General features: G+C 36.6%; 2 protein-coding genes across 3 annotated transcripts in view; both read right to left on the reverse strand.

Moving 5' to 3' along the window:
* Positions 1-351: 351 nt before the first annotated feature.
* IPO11 (importin 11) overlaps positions 352-19,715 on the reverse strand; it is a 78,797-nt gene continuing 59,433 nt past the window's right edge. For both annotated transcript variants that reach the window (XM_062513080.1, XM_062513079.1), the window contains 3 exons: positions 9,085-9,180; positions 5,585-5,669; positions 352-627 (listed from right to left, as the gene is read on the reverse strand). In XM_062513080.1, the coding sequence (XP_062369064.1) occupies positions 463-627; positions 5,585-5,669; positions 9,085-9,180 (346 nt within the window). In that variant the 3' untranslated portion in view covers positions 352-462. The remainder of the gene's footprint in view (positions 628-5,584; positions 5,670-9,084; positions 9,181-19,715) is intronic.
* Positions 15,595-18,698, reverse strand: LRRC70 (leucine rich repeat containing 70). The gene is made up of 2 exons (XM_062513082.1): positions 18,560-18,698; positions 15,595-18,061 (listed from the first exon to the last, which is right to left on the reverse strand). Exon 2 carries the CDS (start codon positions 18,049-18,051, stop codon positions 16,123-16,125), a length of 1,929 nt encoding a protein of 642 aa, XP_062369066.1. The 5' UTR covers positions 18,052-18,061; positions 18,560-18,698; the 3' UTR covers positions 15,595-16,122.

Consider the following 19,715-nt stretch of genomic DNA (forward strand, 5'->3'; position numbering starts at 1 on the left):
GCTAAAAAGAACAATAGAAAGGGAGCAAGTTACAGATCTACAGTATTAAAGGAAGCAGCTTCTGATACTGAATTACAGTGTTGATTTAACAGATACTTCCCATTAATATACATAAGTAAGTTCCTTCAGACCTCTGACTTTGTGACATACCTTTGTGAATGAAAACCACGATTAAGGGTACCAAAAAATGGTACTACCTAGGGCAGCATATACCATGCTAGGAATCATGGAAATGCTAGTTAATGATAAAACCATTAATTAACCCTTTATTATTAAAAAAAAAACCCCAAAAAACAACAAACCAAAAGAGAATAGTTTAAGAGCAACAGCAGAAACTTCTTTTTATTCCTTGTCACAAGTTATTTTCACCTTTCATTAGACTCATTCATACAAGATAAAAGGCAAGAGTTCTTCCATATTTTTGAAATAAAAATTTGACATAGAAATTTTTTTTCTGCTTATTTAGAAGCCCTGTAAAAATTCTTGTAGTTGGGCAACTATTTCTGTATCCACGGTTTCCATAAGGGCATGAAAACCTTGCTCTCCCAGTAATTCCTGCTGTGCCTTTAACTTCTCATAGATGAACTGGTGCAGTGACACAGTGTGTACTGGGTCCTTCAGTGCAAGCTGTGGAAAACATGCAGAAGAAAAATGTATAACAATGCAATAAAAAGTACTCTTTGACTTACGCATTTTTATTATAACCTCAGCTCAAGAAAGAAATCTGTTTTTGCTTTCTTTCTACTTACCTGAGAAACAAGAGAAAACACTTTTGCAAAACAAAGATCAAATTAATTATTATCAAGGCAAATATCACTTTAAAACTATTTGAAACAGTGTCAAATCCTGAGTCTTATACCTTGCTCTAAGGTGTCATGCTTCTGCAAGATTAAACCATTTCAAAGCTGCTTTATTAGTTACCACTGAACTGTAACTTCTAAAAATCAGATCAGATCTTACCAAGGACTTTAGTGATGGTATGTACTATAGTCAGTTTTATTTTGTGAGTAAGAAAAAAACCCATCAAAAATGTCAAATTTGTTTAGACTATATAACAAACAAAATAAACTGTCCACATGTATAAAGAATAGACACACTTCAGTACTGATACCTATAAACCTTATAAATCCAGCTGGATTATACAATTTTCTTTTGGGCAGGAAAGGAGAGGATATTTGTCTATTTCCCCACATTAGATGCCTTTTAATGAAAGCAAAAATAGGTAAAAGAAGAGGCTACATTGACAGAAGATGTATTGCAAATTTCAGTGTCAGAGACACACTGGCAAGCTCAGGATATTGACAGTTATGCCACATTTGTCCCTCAGTCCACCAGGCTGGACAGAAGGGGAAGGGAGATGGGGACACCTGACATTTGCTGCATCATAAAGAAGTAGGATGCTGAAATCAATGGCAATTAATGCAGATCTGTTCATCTCAGTATCAAACCCAAACAACAGCACTGTTTATGCTGGAAGGAAACTATTTTGCTATTTCAAGGTAAGACTTGATCATTTTATTATCTATTATTATCATTACACTCTTTAAAAAGGGGAAGTAATTGCAGTAACAGTTTGGTACTCTCTAGGAGACCTTTTCTTCAGTAAAAGTAATTTTAATCTCTAGAATATAATAGATTGTTCTAATGAAATTTCTAAATCACAACTACTCTTATCAATATTTGCTGAAGTTGGTGGCATTTTTTTCCTGCCTTGCCAAGCAAAGAATCTACCAGTTTCTGAATGATTGGCATTTTTTCATATAACATTGTAGTCTGGGACATATAATACATTTATAGTTAGTTTAAGATCATAGCTCTGAATTGTCATGTATAACATTACTATAGGGAATTTTGCACAGAAAAAACAGTTATTTAAATACAAGTGTTCTCATCCTTGTAACCCTCACCAAAGCTACTCAATCATATCCTCCACAACTGGGAGGGGGGACAGGGGGAGAGAAAATACAAAGAAAGGCTTATGTGCTGAGGTAAGAATAGGGAGAGATCACTCAACAATTTCTCAAGGAGCAAAACAGATTCGACTCAGAAATTAATTTTACCACCAACCAGATCAGGGTAATGAGAAATGAAACAATCTCAAAACACCTTCCTCCTACCTCTTCCTTCTTCCTGGGTTCAACTTGAACCCTAAATTCTGTACCTCCTCTGGACTTGCTTGAGGGAAAGGGGAATGGGGATTGCAGTCAATTTATCATCACTTTATGCACAATTTATCATGCTGTCTGTGGTGCTCTATCTTCCTCACTCTCTTACCCTTCATCATGGGGCCCCACCCACAGAAGACAGTACTCCATTAATTTATCCCATATGAGTGCATCATCGGAGTGCAGTCCTTCACTAACTGTTCCAGTGTGGATCCCTTTTTTTTCCATAGGGTACAGTCCTTCAGGAACAGGTTGTTCCAGCATGGGGTCCTCTCTGCACATGGCCAAAGATCCTGACAGCAGCCTGCTCCAGTGTGGGCATTCCACAGGGTCAGACTCCTTCAAGCATCCACCTGCTCCAACATGGGCTGCAGGTGGATCTCTGTTCCACCACTGACCTCCATGGCTGCAGGGGCACAGCTGCCTCACCATGGGCTGCACCACAGGCTGCAGGGGAACCTCAGCTCTGCCCCCTGAAGCACCTTCTCCCCTTCCTTTCTCACTGACCTTGGCTGCCGATTTGTGCTCTCACTTCTCCCTAGCTGCCTCATCATTCAAAGTAGCAGCACTCGAAGCCAGTAGAGACTTCTGTAGCATGACTGATGCTTGCTGCTAGAAGCATCATCTACCATCCCTAAGTCAAATGAGACTTTAGAGTCTTCAGACTTAATTAAGTAGTTAATACACTAACTTGTTTTCATTCAAATAGTCACATCAAAAGTATTTCAAGTAAATGGAAGTGTTCCCTGCAACAAGAAGTTGATTTTCTTTTGCGCTACTTTTTTTGGAACTTGTATTCAGAACTAACAAAACAAAGGCAATAGTTTGATACAATGAGTTTGTCAACAATATTCCACAGACAGCTGCAGTCTTCACTGACTAAGCAAACAAAATCGTAAGTTTGGAAGAAAAGCAAGCACAGCTGGCAAAGGACTATATATTAACTATGCATTCTGAGTTCCTAGGTGTGTGGCCATAGCTGTTCTATTGAAAAGTGCCTGACCCTGATAAGGCAAAACAAATCTATTTTCCAGTTTAAAAAAAAAAAAAAACACTAGTAATTTCCAACAGCGTTTTAATCAAAACAGATACAGAGAGGAAACAAAAATTTGGCCAGTAACTATTATTGAAATGTATTTTATACTGCTCAGTGAAAAACATGGATTTGACTAGTTTTTCAATCTCACTACTTTACAAATTGATCTTGAAACTGGATACAGGTGCCCACATTGAGAATGGACTGAAGAAACTAATCTTCCACCTCACTGGCTGTAAACACTAGCTTGAAGCAGATGAATAGTTCAGAGGTTTTGCTGATTCCCTTTAGGTTGCTCTTGATTTTCTTATCACATTATATATTTATTCCCTCTTTTACTTTATCAGTGGTATCGGCTCCTATCCTACAGAGAGGGGGAAACTTCTATCACATGTAGGTAAGAATGGGCCCAGGTAATGTTTGTTTTTAATCCAGCTTCTAAAACCAAATGCTAGCTGTGCTTTCAAAGCCATGATTAAAAATTCTGATTATTATCAGACACTTCTGCTATTAGTGACCTACCCAAAGGACCTGTACAATTTTGAAATAAATAGCCAGGTGTCATGTCTCAATTTCTGCACCATCTGCAAAGTTATATATCAAGCTATTTCAGCTGGGATTCAGAATATATGTATAGCAAGCATTCATAACAACTACAGTTCACTTGCTTTCACAGCTGCAAGAAATTACATTGAACAGAATAAGAATATAGTGTCCACTAAAGGTAGTTGGAAAAATGACAGCATAGAAGGCTTAAGTCAGAAATGTATCAGGGAAAATTAAATATAAGAATATATAAGAATAAGAAGACTAAAATGGACAGCTATTCTTACAAAGAAGGCTTGAAAGGAGAAAAACAAAGGATTTCCATAATCCTTAGGAATCTAGAAAACACAGCAACCATGGAAATAGTTAAATTTAGACTATGAGACTCAAAACAAAACTGAAACTTTGACATTCATGTATGATAATTTACTCTCCATAAACATTCCAAGAAAACAATATATTTAAGGTTAACATTAAAGAGAAGATGAGGATCAAACCTCAAGCAATTCCTTAGAGAAAGAAGAAAAGTGATATGCAAAGGAAGATATACAAAAGTGAAGATACAGGCAAGGGAAGTAAACCAAGACCTTTGATGTGGTGTTACTAGTTTGGTGAAGCTCCTCCTTATCAAAGCACATTTATCTTTATTCAAATGACCAATGACACTGTATCACGTGTGACCCCAGAACAGTACCCTCACTATACCTGTGTTCATCAGCAACATATTGGTGTGCTGTACCATGTAATGACACAGGATAATTCAATGTGTCCTGCTTTTCATTTTGCGTGACATATCCACACTGAATGTAGTCCATTACAAATCTAACAAGTCTAAATTCATCAACATATATCTAAATTATTAAACTTAATCTGCAAGAAAAAGATTAAGGTCTGACACAAAGCTATTAAAACTTTAGCCAGACAGCACTGTAGTCTGAGTATACTCAAAAGTAAGAACATAAAAGCATTGTAGATTTAAATTTACTTTTGCTTTTTACATCTGATTATCAAACAAAACATGTCTCTTTCCCTGCTGATCTACAGACAAACCAACCCCTATTGATAATGATATGTACATATATATATATATGTCTAGAGAAAGAGAGAGAGATTATACAAAACTGCTAAGAATAGACACTACCACTCTGCAACAGACAGCTAGAATTTAAACCCACAGGCAAGAAGGAAATTTAACAGAATCTAGAGTTACTTTTAAGAATAACAATTACAGAACTGTATAATACATTTTTGGCACCACAGAAAATTATATTTCTGCTTAAAATTTTGTTCAAATCTGAAATTGCAAGACACTAGGAATTTCTCTTAGGCATTTCTAATAGCAGAAGAATATGCAAAGGTTTTTGCATTTTTTTAAAAAAAGATGTATTATATTACTTTTATAAATAAATCCTTAATTTAGTATTTAAGAGAAAAGTTATACAAATATACACTGGTCTCTCTGTAAGAGTTCTTTACACTACAAAAAAATTCTATGCAGGCACATTGATTCTTTTAAATATGAGAAATTTGGCCTGCCATGACATTTCAATAAAGTTTAGCTCTCTGCTTTTTTCAGTAAATTCCTTCTATATTGTGCCAGTATTGTGATGCCCAGATTTTGCAAACAGATGATGTTTATTTTGATAACAGTTGCCAAGATGAAAAAAGCAAGCAGAAGTGTGTTGTGGTTGCAAGGTTTAGCATCAAATGTTCTTTTTTTCATTCAAAACATGAATTTTCCAAGAACAATAGATCAACCAAACCTAAAAAGAATTTAATGTGACAGAAGTGAAGCACATAATCAGGTCTACGACTGAAAAACAGATCTAAAACTTACAATTTTTTTCCTTTTGTCTTGTTCTGTGGGAGGTTCTTCATCTTCTGTAGCCTTGGGCTCTTCAAAATGAGACATTAACATGCAGCTAAAAATGGGAATAAGAACAATTTTAACATACCTTATCATTAAAAATTATTTTAAAGCACTTTTGAAAACACAGAACAGATATAGGAGTTTGCTGAAAGTCAGGCAATCTAATCACCAGTAAATTTTTTTCTGAGAACAGTGAATCTAATGAAGTGTGAATGCATGTTCTCTGTCACCTCTACCCATGTAACAATCTCAGTTATCCTCTATATTTTAGCTTAAGTTGTGGGTTAAAACACATTTGTGCGCATAGAAAATAGACTACATGGCTTTTAAGAAAAAATAGAAAAACCTACTGATCCTTACAAGAATTTCCCACTCTTTTCAAGAAAGCGTTATACAAGCACTCCTTACTAAGTCAAAGTGGCACATATACAAAGATTGCAAGATGTCTCATGGCATTCATGTTTTTCTCTGAGATCTTTGACAAAAGGACCTGAAATTAAGTACGAACAGTGCAACTGGTTCCACAACAAAATCTGCAAGACACTGAACAAAATTTTTTGTTTTGCTGAAACCCAGCCATATTTTAACTTTTATTTTTGAAGTAAGTATAGAACCAGAAAATATGAAGAAAAAAAAGCCAGTTTAAAAGTCAGAGGTTTCCCTGCCTGCTGAAATGGTTTGAATAGACTTTCTAGAGACATTAATGAAAGCTATCCTATAGAAAACACGTCTTTCACTCATGTTGCATGCTCTATGCTGAAACAATAGACTCACTTTATCAAATCTTTTCCTGGAATTTCTGCCTTAAAAACCAAAATGATTTAAAAAACACCCAGGTGATGACAATTTGCCACCATGTATCAGGTATGACTTAAGACACGAAGGACACAATTCATATATTTCAAAGCACCAAGGCAGATGCAGATTATTTTCAGACCTGCACTACTGTGCATTTTTAATTGCTGCATTCCACTAGCATGCGAAATGCTCCATTAACTAAAAGGAATAACCCATTTTAATGAATAACCCATTTTAATGTTACTAAAATGAAAAAAGGGTTGTGATTTTATGTGTTTTCATATGATTCTATACCACTTTGTGAAAATGTTCAGACTTGCTCTGTTTACATATTCCATTTCCTATTAATGTGTTTAGAGGTGTATGAAACACTTGCTAAACAGTATGGCAAGCAGGGCCAAATACTAACACAGAAGACATTTTCAAAAAAGGGGTTAGTTATTTCAAAATAATACAGCAAATTGCATATCTCCTCTGCTCACAAAAGGCTGCTTGCATCTCAGTTTATTAAAAGAAAAGGAGATAAAAGTCTCAATTATCAAAACATACAAGACTGAATTAACTTTTTCAGACCTTCCTCAAGTTTAGGTACCACAAAATTCCAAACACAATGAGAGCAGAGAATAAAAGAAGAGAGAGTGATAAAATTGGGGAAAACCTGACTATTGGTGAAACAAGTCTAGAGCAATGGAATGCTTCCCTTTCCAGAAAATCTGAGGTTTGTAAAGCTCTCTAATAATTATCACTACAATGTGAAATACAAATTCTAGGAAACCTTGCTGGGTATAACCCATTTGTATCTTAAGACAGCACAAACATTTCCATAACCTGATTAAAATTCAATATAAATCTAAAAAATGACAAGGTTTTTACCATTTCCAACTCCCACTGCTCTAGCTAGAACAGTTTCTTTAAAATTCCAGTTTAAATTTATTCATTAAGTGGTTAAGCCACTTAAGCCATTTCCATTGTTTACCCTTTGCGATTTTCCCTGTACATATTTACCCTCTCTTCATCCTTCAGTGGCTCAAGTTCTATAGTGTTTCAGGTTTGATTTCACTGTGTTAAACATGAATGTAATTTTACTTTCTGCACTACAACAATTACCTAATATGACAATCAGTGGACTACATATTATCCCTTTTCTGAACCAGTTCAGAGTTAAGCCATTCTTCTTCAGTCTGAAGAGCCCGAACAATGCACATGATTTCAGATGACTGCTCTCACTTTACCTTCCAGAAGATGTCAAAATATATTACGCAAAAATAAAAATCTTTCAAACAGCTCTTTCAGAACCTGTCAACATAAATATGTCCTTGGTTCAATGTGACTATACTTTATGAAGTAAAAACAATGCCCAGAGTTTTGGAAAGTTCTACAAGTTCTACAAGCCTTCAGGCTTAAAATATGAAACTAGGATAAAGTTTATTTATTTCTCAGTGAGAACTCTCTTCAACAAGTACTAGCAAAGCAACATGTTTAGAAATGGAAGGGCTCTGCAATGTTGCCTCCAACAGTAAACAAAACACAGTGCCAGACATTGTGCATATTGCCAGACTTTGGAGTTACACCTTCTTTACTGAGTTTGGTGGGAAGTACTTTGGCAAGCAATTCTTTGGCATAGTTCAGGCTCAGTGTGAGTGTGGACTGTTCTCAACACAGACTTGTGCGCATACCACCCGTTTTAAGAAAAGAATTTAACAGACTGCATTCTGGTTGCTCTGTGCCACCTAGTTTCAATGGCAGCAAACACCCCCTTAAGTAGTTAATATTAGTTAATATACAGTCTGTTCCATCACCATGAAATGATTTGAAAGAAAATGTTTGATTCTTAGCATCAGAGCATCAGTAAATTCTGTTATTAGGTTGGTCTGTAAGAATATCCTGCAGAGCACCTGTTTTTAATGTCTTACAACTAGATTCTAAAAGTAAGTAATCATTACAGAGATAAAAATGACACTAGTATCTCTGTCCAAAAGATAGCTTCTTTTCATTAGGGTGGGTTTCTCACCTGTCCCCCAGCTTTGATGTACTACAACCAGTAACCAGGGAGCCATCAGGAGATGAATGAGTGTGGTGCTGGGTAGCAGCATACTCTGGACACCTCCAACACCCAGATTCCTGCCACAAGCAAGCCCTTGCTCCTAGCTCTGTAAACTGTCTTTTGAGATATATTGTGTAACAGTACATGTGTTAAACAGAACAACTGGAGAACTGTCCTCCTGGGATACGTTTTCAAGTTCTCTAGGCTGTGAAATATTTTACACTAGGTAAACTCACATGAGGTTCATGTCACACTTAAAGAAACTCTGAGCTACATGTGAGCTAGGGTGGTCCCTTATCAACACACAAGCTTGTTGTATTGAAATTTTAGATATAACAGTCAAGTAAGCAAAAAACAAATCTAAGCATATGAATATTTTGAGACATCATCTAGTAAGTAACATAATGAACAATATAAAATTATACTACCATTTTAAGCTCTTTCCCCATTGGAAGTATTTTCTTTTAAGACCAAAAGTTTTCTGTCTTCCTAAAACACTCACTCATGAGAAAATAGAACTCCAACAACCATGTCTTAACTGCCTACAGATTTTTCAAATGAAAATACTTCATATAAAACAGTACTGCTACTGTTAAACCCAGTTTAAATTAGATTTTCCACTTACTCTTTGTATGTTCCTGTTTCAGAATCTTCAGTCATAACATCATGTAGTCCTTCCACTGAAATGTTGATGATACCACAAAATTTATCTTGGACAACACTGTAAAAGAACAGAATTTATTTTGGCTAACATTGGGAAAGAACAGGAAAGTGACTTAGCTAAAGGAACTGCACAGGAAATTTGCTCAGTTGTAGAGTACATTTACTGAGAGATATTTTCCTTGCTTACTGCTTAGCTGAGCATGCTATGAAGCAAGCAATTCAGCATTTTTTTAAATTACCAAATGGCTTCAAAATATCCAAGGAACATTATTTTTAAATATAACAAAACTTAATATGCCACTGAAAACCTAGAATTAAATTGCAAATGGAATAGAAGAAAATATACATAAACAGAAGTCAAGAACTGAGTGGGAAGGGCGTGCCCCTGATAGCAGGGAAGAGAGTAGTGGCTTCTATTCTGAACACATTTACACCTATTGTACCGTCACTATTCAATGCATAAACCTACACAACTCTTCGAGCAATGGCTGCTTGTAAAGAAGGTACACTCCCCTACTTACCTGCATTTCTTCACCCTCCTGGGTAGCCAGCTGCCCAGAGTGGGTAGAGAAATCCTGCACTCAGTTCTGCAAGAATGTGACTTTCCTAACTGTACAAAGAAAGGGCAACAGGATTTATCTGTTTAAACATGGGCACCTTCTGCCATTTGACACATAAGGCTATTTTATACCAACGCAAAGGGCTGCTTGATATCACTTGGGAGTTAAAACACATGAGTACCTTTAGTTAATGTGACCTGAAGGCTTGACTAGATAGGCCCTCAATGCCCAAAACTACACTGAACACATTTACATTTGCCCCTGCCTTGCCCTGCCCCTGTAGGGTAAGGGCACAGAAACATGATCTCCCCGTGATGGATAAAGTAGGTGTCACCAGTTAATCAATCTAGTTAAGGGAGAGCAGCCAACTGCTGCTTCTGCTCCACTTCCTGCTACTGTAGATCTAATGCCAGAGACATGCTATTGTAGAACCTGGGTTCTCAGACTCCTACTCCATGAACTGTGAAAGTGCAAACACAAACTGCAAATGAAAATATGTTCATCTCAGGAGTACCTTGAGCTATACTCAGCAAAGAAAAAGAACCTAACTGGTGACAGTAAACTACAACCCTTTTCCTGTGACTGACACTGACTGAAGCAATTCATTGCTCTCTGTTTGGAATTTCATCCTAAAAAAGATGCTGCTGGTACTGCTCCATAAGAGGCAGAGGCAGAAGCAGACACATTCCATTTATTTACAGGTACCAAACATGAAGTTCATATATTGTACTTTGATTGTAGTTGATCATTGTTTTAACACAGAGAAATTTACTTCCTAATATCCTTTCATTTCCTTTTTCTTTTTTGGGATGAAAACTCAAGACATGGATCAACTGTAGCTCCTTATACAATAGCAACTGCTTTTGAGAAACTTCTTGTCAGACACACAACAAAGTTCTACACATATGACAAACAGTTAAACAGCAACAGATACCTCAGAAAAAATGCTTATCAAGTTAGAACACTAAGCATAGAAAATATTTCTTTTATATTTGTTCTGGTAAAAGTATAATTTCATTCACAATCCCTGTTTCAAAGGGATTAGTTTCTGTTCCCATTTTTAAATTCAGATACTGTTATATGCCAGAATCTGAAGTGTATTTTGTATCATCAGACTTGAAACTCCTGAATTCCACAAAATGAAAACTGATGTAATTTTTACTGCCTGACTGACAGCAGTCTATTTTAAAAGACACTTATTCTTTTGCCAAAAGGCTTTCCCATCACATTCAGAACAGCAAAGCATTACATGTTGTGAAACATTCTCTGTGAAGCTCTGCAGACAGCAAGCAAACAACCTACTGACCTCATAGCACAGCTGAGAAAGTGAACACTGCCTCAGCCACCTGTACAATGAGCCCTCTGAGACAGAGCAGGTTTCCCCAGGTCAGAGGTCCTGCCTACCACACCCCCATTAAGACTCTTGCCTCATCCTTGCTTTTGAAACACATTTCTAGGAAAACGCCATTAACACGGTTAATATTTTCCAGTATAAGTAAGGTTAGTGTTTTCCAACAAGTGCCCTCAGATTTATGTCAATAGTAGACAACAGATATTCAACAAAGAACAAACATGAACACTTTGAGCCCTGGAGAAGCAACCTATGCCCTGTTCATACAACACCATTTAATTAATAATACAGGATGCTGTCCAACAGCTTTATTATTCCTTCATTCCAAGCTGCATGCATCCCAGAATGGTTTGGGTTGAAAAGGACCTCAAAGGTCATCTAGTTCTGACCCTTCTGCTACAGGCAGGTCACCTTCCAATGGCCCTGGCTGCCCAAAGTCCCATCCAACTTGGCCTTAAACACTTCCAGGGATGGAGCATCCACAGCTTTTCTAGGCAGCGCGTCACCACCCTCACAGTGAAGAATTTTGTTCTAACATCTAATTAAAACCTACTTCTCACTTTTAAGCCATTCCCCCTCATCCTGTCACTGCAGTTCCTGATGAACACAGTCCCTCCCTGGCTTCCCTGCAGGCCTTTTCAGATACTGGGAGGTTAAGTCAGGTCTCCACACAACCTTCTCCAGGCTGAACAGCCACAAATTTCTCAGCCTGTCTTCATAGCGGAGGTGCTCCACTCCTCTTATTAACCTTGTGGGTTCTGAACTTGCTCTGGAAGTATCAGATCCTTCTTATATTGAGGGCCCCAGAGCTGGATGCAGCACTCCAGCTGGGGTCTTGTCAGCACAGAGCAGCAAAAACATTTTTCTTGACAGTTACTGCAAAAGCACATAGAGAAATCATTAACTTCTTGGAAAGGATATTCTTACTTTATGACATCAATGAGAAACAGTATTTAACTTCTTTCTTTAGTGGAAGATTCATGAGAGTTTTTTGTTTTGTTTTTTTTTTTTTAAGGAAACAAAGAATGTAGAACACCTTTCAAAATGTTATTTGCCTGCAGCTTTCAGTAAATATAATACCTTTTCTTTTTCCCCCCTTTATATAGGACATACAGTTTCTTCCTACCAAAGACCCACTGAAATATTTACCAAGTACGGAGCCAATGAACAGTGCAACTGTTTCTAGAACACAAGACGCATGCTGGTGAAAAATAAAGACACCACAGACTCATGCTTCAAAAAAAAAACTTCAAAGTTCAGCAGCAATATAAAATGCAGCAGGACTTATTTTCACAGATGAGAAAGCAAGCCATGCCACTCAATGTAATAGCTTTTCAAAGAGACTAAAATTAGCCTGCTTATTTCAAGAAATAGAGAAGTCATGAGCGGATTCAAAGAAGACAATGCTGTATTCACATGAATTTTCAAAACAGAACACTTAATATGTTTCATACTAAAATCTTACACCTGGAGGAAGGCAATTCCCCCCTTGAATTACATACAATCCAGATTAGCAATGAAATAAACAAATGCATCAGGCTATGAGTGGTTTTGTATCTACCCAGTCTTTCTAAATTATTGAGACAAAACCCCTTTTGGTTTTCTTAAAGGCCCACAGTCAGGACCTAAAACACTCCATAATCCAGTTTCAAAGATATAATAATAAGACTACATTTTTATTACAGAAAGGATGTTTTATGCTACCTGTTAATAAAATTCACCTTACCAATAAAAGAAACAAAATATAGCATTCAGGGCAGCTTCCATATGAATAATCCCAAAACTTCTATTTCAAAGTTTGCGTAAGTTTTTAGATAAAAGAATAAAAGCTTTGCAAAGGACAAAACAGACCTCGTATGTTCAGAAAGTGAAAAAGGTAAGGGTTTGGGGTTTTTTTCATTCTATAATTTCTAATGCACATAGCTATCTACACAACTTACTATCCTGAGGTTTTATGTGAAAATCCACAATTTTTACTTCAATTATATAGCCAACTACTGTAGACAGAACTCTATCAGCATGTTAAAACATGTCTTGACATAGTTTTAGTGGTGCTTAAATAAAAAGGACCCCGTATCTACTTTGCATATCCCTGAGAGAAAAAAAAAATTATGTGAGAAAAAACACTTTTTCAGAGATTAAATTTAAGATAAAACATTTTTTTTGCTTTTCTACATTCACCAGGATGAAGCAATGAACACTAAAAAGAGTTTGATTTCATATCTTTACCAGTGTACATACTGAGAAAGCTTAATTAATTCTTTATTCTAATCTCATTAGGCAAGGAAAGAGGTGGAGTAGGACAAATAGAGATGACTCTGCACATACTGTGACATAAATGATTATTACACACACAGCCCTTAGGAGCTGCACAGTTCTAGGGAGTTCCTAAAGCAGTGAAGTAGCAGCTAAGACAATCTTTCCAGGGGAGTCCTGTGACTGACCATAAACCTGATCTTCATGAAGCACCACTTTGCTTCATGAGGGCAGACTCAACTAAGGCTTCTAAAGTATTCCCTAATGATTTTAATACACAAATGAACCACACATGTACATGAAAGAGTTAGTTTCCTGATGTGAACATTTAAATACAAAAGACACCGACTGCTAAAAAAAGTAATTTCCCTCACAACTGCATAATAAATCTCTCAGTGCCATGTTAGTCTAATCCCTGCATTGGAGAGCTGAATATTAGAGGATGTCTTCACTCCAAAGGATGGCTTTCAACTGCTCTAACTCTCTGCAGCACAAACAGCTGCAACACCAGTTTCCTAACATGTTCCACCACTACAGATGGTGAGACACACCTGGCAAACAACTCCCACAGCACCTTGTCAGTGAAAAAGATGCACCTACTGAGAGAACCTCTCATGCCTTTCTGTAAAGAGCAGCTGCGGAAACCAGAGCCTAAAATAACAGAGCTGTTCCCTGCCAGATTTGAGAATTAGGTTTATTCAGTTTTTAACCTTTGTGCACTACCAAAACTCCTCTGTAACAAAGGCACAGCAGCATTTCTAGCAAGAAAAACTTAACTAGTTTCTACTGCATTTGAAGTCCATTATTTCTGAAGGTGTCCATGTAAAATTAAAAATTTAGAAATATAGCACATAAAATTGCTGAACCTATTACTGTGCCATCATTGATTGTGCAATTGTTACTAAGTGAAAACAAAATTAAAATTTATCACAACGTGTTATGCAGGGGAGACAAAGTAACAAAAATGGGTTAAAGAGGAAGAGACTGCAGTGGATTAGCCTCTGGAAGAAAGTGCATAAATTACAGCCAGTGTTTGCCCTTCTTAAAAGATATTTGCCATTTATATTTAACATCTTATCTTAAGTTAGAAAATTATTTAAAAAAATAGTTTCTACTCAAGCAATACCAAACAGTTTAAGTTTTTGTCCAAGAAGCTGAATTGTGTGTTCTTTAGAAGTATTTGATCTGTGCTACAGTAAATTACAGTCAAATATAGCATTATTTCATTACATTAATAACAAAAAAAAATGAAGTCACATTTGCACATTCTTACCCACTAGGTGCAGTCAAGATTTATGTATGTCCTGGTAGCAGATTACAGATTTTTCCCTTTTGGAAAAGAACTGCAGATGGACAAACAGGACAACTGGGACCTGCGCAGCTGGGATATGCACAGGAGTTACACCAGCAGGAAAGAGGAGGATAGAACAAGAATGCTGAGGGCAGCTCTGGCTCAGCTGGAAAATAATACGGACTCCATGCTGGAGCCTGGAACAGCAACATACTTCTACACAAATTAAATCAACACCATGGAGAAAAGTCTATCAAAGCATTGTTCCTCATTTTTCCCTGAATCTAGCTGTAAACTGTGTAACTTATAAACAACACGGCTGAAATCTCTAGAGCTGTACATGATAAACAGTATCTACAAGACTAAGTCCCATTAGTTGGAAACTCTACAATATTGGACTATTTGGAACATAGTTTTATGACTTTTAATTCCTGAATAAACTCTGAATTATTTAAGTAACAAAGAGAAAAACAAAAATTGCAGGAATTCAGCTTGAAAACAATGGTACAACATACTAGACATAACATGACAACAACAAAACACCAACATCTGAAATGTAAATAAAAAGTTAAATGCAAACCATATAGGGAAATATCCCTATTTTGAAGATGAAGCCTTCACTAAGAACACATATCTAGACATGACACATCCAAATATAAACCAAGTATGTAAATTTTTTCAGCCATTAATTTAGCATTATGTATTTACAGTGTACTGTATTTCTTAAATTTGTACCTCTTACCTAGATAAAAAGTCCCTCAAAATATTACTACATAGATGACATAGATGATGATCTTTTACTGACAATAATTAACCAGCTCTATTATCTTAGACATAATAGATTTGGTTGTTAAACTTTGGTAAATTTCAACAGAAATTTAGTTTTTCTTAACTCAAATTTGGGTTGTTTCATAAAATGACACAGATACACACTAATAAAAAAGTAACTTTAATATATTCATTATACAGACTGAACATACAACTTTGTATATTACAATATGTTACAGGTATGAATAGAATTTGTATAGTTAGAATTTTTTCTCTAACTTGAGAGGTTGAACATACTAGTTATAAATGTGCTTTTTTCCATTGTGCTTTATTTAATAGAGGAAGAGTAGAAACTCTATTACAATAAACACACAAAACACTGTTTTCTGATTTCCCAAGATTTCTTGGCTTCATGATCCTACTAAGAACTGATGTTTGATTGCTTCACAACAGCTATGGAATTTTTATAGGAACTTACTTCATTAAATACTGCAAAATAAATTAAAGTGTACTTTATATTTCATGTATACTTGAGCAGAGGCGAACAATTACTACAAACAGGGACTGAGGCCATGTTAGATTGAAATGCCATATAATGAAATAATCAATTCCAAAACATTCAGTAAGCAAATGGTGATGCAGAACCCAAATTGTGCTGTTTTCCACAGTTTTATTAAGCAGTTGATATTAATTGGTGGAGGTATTTCTACAGAATTGAATTCTTGATTCCTTGACCTTTCATAGCACAGTTAACATCAAATAAAACGAGGTAAATTACAATGATGAATGTTCAAACAAGATGACCTGTGCCTGACTTTCTGATGCTGCTCGCTTGAGCAGCCTTATTTGGTCCAGTTCTGAATGTTCCACTGATTTCTGAGTTAGAGACTGCACTGAGTCACTTATGTTGTATCTGCTAGGCTGATAAAAGCCATAATATTCTATACTCTTTTCCCCTGAGTTTTCCAGCACCTTTAGTTTCTGCCTAAACTGAATAATTTTACAGGTTAAGAACAGTATAACAGCACAAGCCAGAATGAAAAAGGCTAGTAAAATGTCAAAAGCTTGATTCAGCTTTTCAACCTGTTGTGTACAAATCAAGGCTGTTTTTAATGATACAGGAGCAGGATCTGTTGTAAACAACCATTCTTCTTCTACATTTCTATTAGTAGGTGTAATTTTGGCTGGCATTTGCACTGGTAACGTTGATAACACTGTAGCTGCCTGTGATGGCATTTCAACAGCATATTCCTCCTCATAAGGTGATGGGGTAGAAGATGCAGCTGTAGCTCCTTCCCAGAAATCAAAATACTTAGCTTCTGCAGTGACAAACTGTTCCAACATGTTATGCCTGTTCCCTTCATGCCAGGCCATCAGCACAGTGGTATTGCTGCGGTGGACCCCAACGGATCCCAGACTTGGGCCAGAGCCAGGGCTGGCAGTGGGGCCAACGCAGCTTGGAAACCAAGCCAACTTCATATAATGCACAGGTCTACCACGCATACTCTGGGGATTCTGACAGTGGATTTTTGCAGAAATGGAAGATGATGCTAGCCAATTAAGTAATGCAAGCATTTTGCAGCTGCAGTTCCAAGGATTAGAATGTACCTGCAGATGGGTTAAAGATACTAAGGGCTTGAGCACTTCAGGATGTAACTCTGTGATATTATTAAATGCTAAACTGAGTACTTTAAGTGACTGCCCCATTTTTTCAAAGGTACCATCACCAATACTGGCTATTTTATTTCTGTCTAGCTGTAGATACATTAAATTGTTCAATAAAGTAAAAGTGCTGGAATTTATATTTTCTAAATCATTATAACTCAAGATGAGCTGACTAAGGCTGTTTAATCCAAAAAATCCATTTACAGCAACACATTTTAGCTTGACATTTTTCAAAGACAGATATCTAAGCTTGTTAAGTCCCTTAAATGCAAAAGGCTGAATTGATCCAATGGGATTGTGAGATAAAGAAAGTCTTTCAAGATTTTTGAGCCTTCCAATAGCATTTGATGGCACTAGTGTTAAGTTGTTACCTTCAAGAAACAAATACACAAGATTTTCAAGATGATGAAATGCTGAATCTGATATCCGTGAAATCTTATTATTCGATAGGTTTAGTGTCTGGAGACTTATCATGCCCCAGAAAGTCCCACTTCCAAGGACACTGAGACGATTTCTTTGAAGTGTTAAATATCTAACAGAAAGAAGCTCACTAAATAATCCTCTAGGGAGAAAAGCTATTTGATTATTCTGAAGGTATAAACAATGAAGATTGGAAAGGCCTTCAAAGATTCCGGGATCCAGGCGTTTAATATTATTGCTATTAAGATGCAAGTAACTGAGTCTGGGGACTTCCACAAAAGCTCTTGGGTGCACATACAAAATACTTGAGTTATCCATGTAGAGTGCAACAAGCTTCTGAAGGCCTCTTAGATCATTTGGAGTGACATGTGATATATTATTTCCACTGAGGTAAACAAGAATTGTTGTTTTTGGAAGATCCCAAGGGATGCTCGAAAGCCCTGCATTACGACAGCTAACTTGTGTCCCCGTGCAGAGCTGACAAGCAGATGGACAGCCAAAAACCTCTTTCTGGAGCAGCAACAAAAGAAAACAATTAAATATGTACAGGAATGCTCCTGGGCAGCGTGGAGAACTCTGCAGAACACACATATCCCTGTCTTTGGCCTTCTTACTCATCCTGACTTCACTAGTAGAGATAAAAAAGAAGTATATAAATATTACTATTAATTCAAATATATTCATTATATACATTAATTATTAATAATTCCGTGAATCTCTATGTACAGTCTTAAAAATACCAGCATTTCTCTCAAGATTGGTATTTTACATATTATTCTCTCATGCCAAACAAGCAGTTTAAAACTCCAACTTACTAACTGGATTCCACTGCAAACAATTTTTGCAAGTAAATAGACAATTAAATATAGTGCTAACATAGCCAGAAAATATTTAATTAGCTGTAGCATAAAAGCATCTAAGGTGCTGAAAATAACAGCTTCTATTAAACTAAAAATACTATATATTAACTACTTGTTATAGTTAACCATCACTAAGAAATGTTTCCAAAGCATTCAAGAAGTGCCAACAGTAAACAAGTTACCTTTTACTGGCAGCTTACTTATAATTTGAATTTTACTTTTATAAAGCTGAGTTACATTTAAAATAAATAGAAGCATTTCCTTACCCCTAATCTGAAGTTCATTATTTCCGTTATTTTGCAGTCTGCAGTCCACTGGACTATGTTATAAACTGACCAACTACACTCATCTGTGAAACCTTTGGAAAAGCAGTATTGCTGTGTATTACAGCACTCACATTTTTGCTTCAGGGTTTGAACAGTTTGCTCAGGAAACTAAGAAAGAAGTGCCTAAAGTCAGGTTGCCATGGATACAGGAAACCCTGGGACAGGAAGCCATTTTATCTGTGCTTCAGAAGTATTGTTGGAAAGGAAATCTCAATGATTTGCTTCTAGAAAACCAAGCACTATCTTGGTCTGTAACTGCTGGGTTTTCCCTGGTTTTTTTTTTTTTTTACTGTTGTTGTTTTGTTTGTTTGGGTTTTTACTTGTTTTACATCTACTGATTTATCTAGGAGAGCTCAGAAGAGTTTTATCTTAGTTAAGCATAACTTTTAGAGTAAACCGCAAGTATTTGTAACAGCACTGTTGCATTACCTGCAATTCCCTTATCTTTCAGCCCGAACCTGAAATGCTTTATTAAATTGGAAGCAACACTAACACAGTTCTCTGTCTACAGAGACAAATTGCTGCCATATGCACACACATCCCAGTGGTCTGGCCGAGAGGGAAAAAGACTTACACTCTGGAGAGAAGAGTTTATTGTCTCCTGCCCTCTGGCAAGGCATAACCTGCCAGCCATCCCAGAGAAAACTATGAAATCTTAGGACATGAGACCCACATGATGTGGCACTAAGCTGCTATGTCCTTGTATTTCAGCCCTGACACAAGCACTTTGTTAAGTCTCACTTTAGGGCACCCTTTTTAAAGCAAATTTATCCACAGAGGACTGTGAGATGGTTTCTGGTTCTGAGAGCCACACCTTTCATGCACAGCTTTTGCTTCCTGCAGTGCTCCCTGTCTTTTGTTTCCTGCAGTGTCCCCAGTGCAGAAAAACACTACATGGGCTATAAATATCCCTCTTGCTTAAGTACCAAAGATTACTCACTCAGTTTATCCATCACAGGGAAGAAATACTTGCAAAGCTCAGTCACATCATCAAAGGGGGAAAGGGGAGATTAAGCCTACAAATAGCAAAGTAACTAAAACCCCATGATTTTACTGCAACAAGACCTTCTGCTCAGCAAAAGAAAGATGACAAAGC

This window comes from Cinclus cinclus, chromosome Z, assembly GCF_963662255.1.
Source record: "Cinclus cinclus chromosome Z, bCinCin1.1, whole genome shotgun sequence".
NCBI lineage: Eukaryota > Metazoa > Chordata > Aves > Passeriformes > Cinclidae > Cinclus > Cinclus cinclus.

What these genes read in the sequence shown, in the direction of transcription:
- LRRC70 (XM_062513082.1), bottom strand. Translation starts at nt 18,051, where the DNA reads ATGAGTAAGAAGGCCAAAGACAGGGATATGTGTGTTCTGCAGAGTTCT.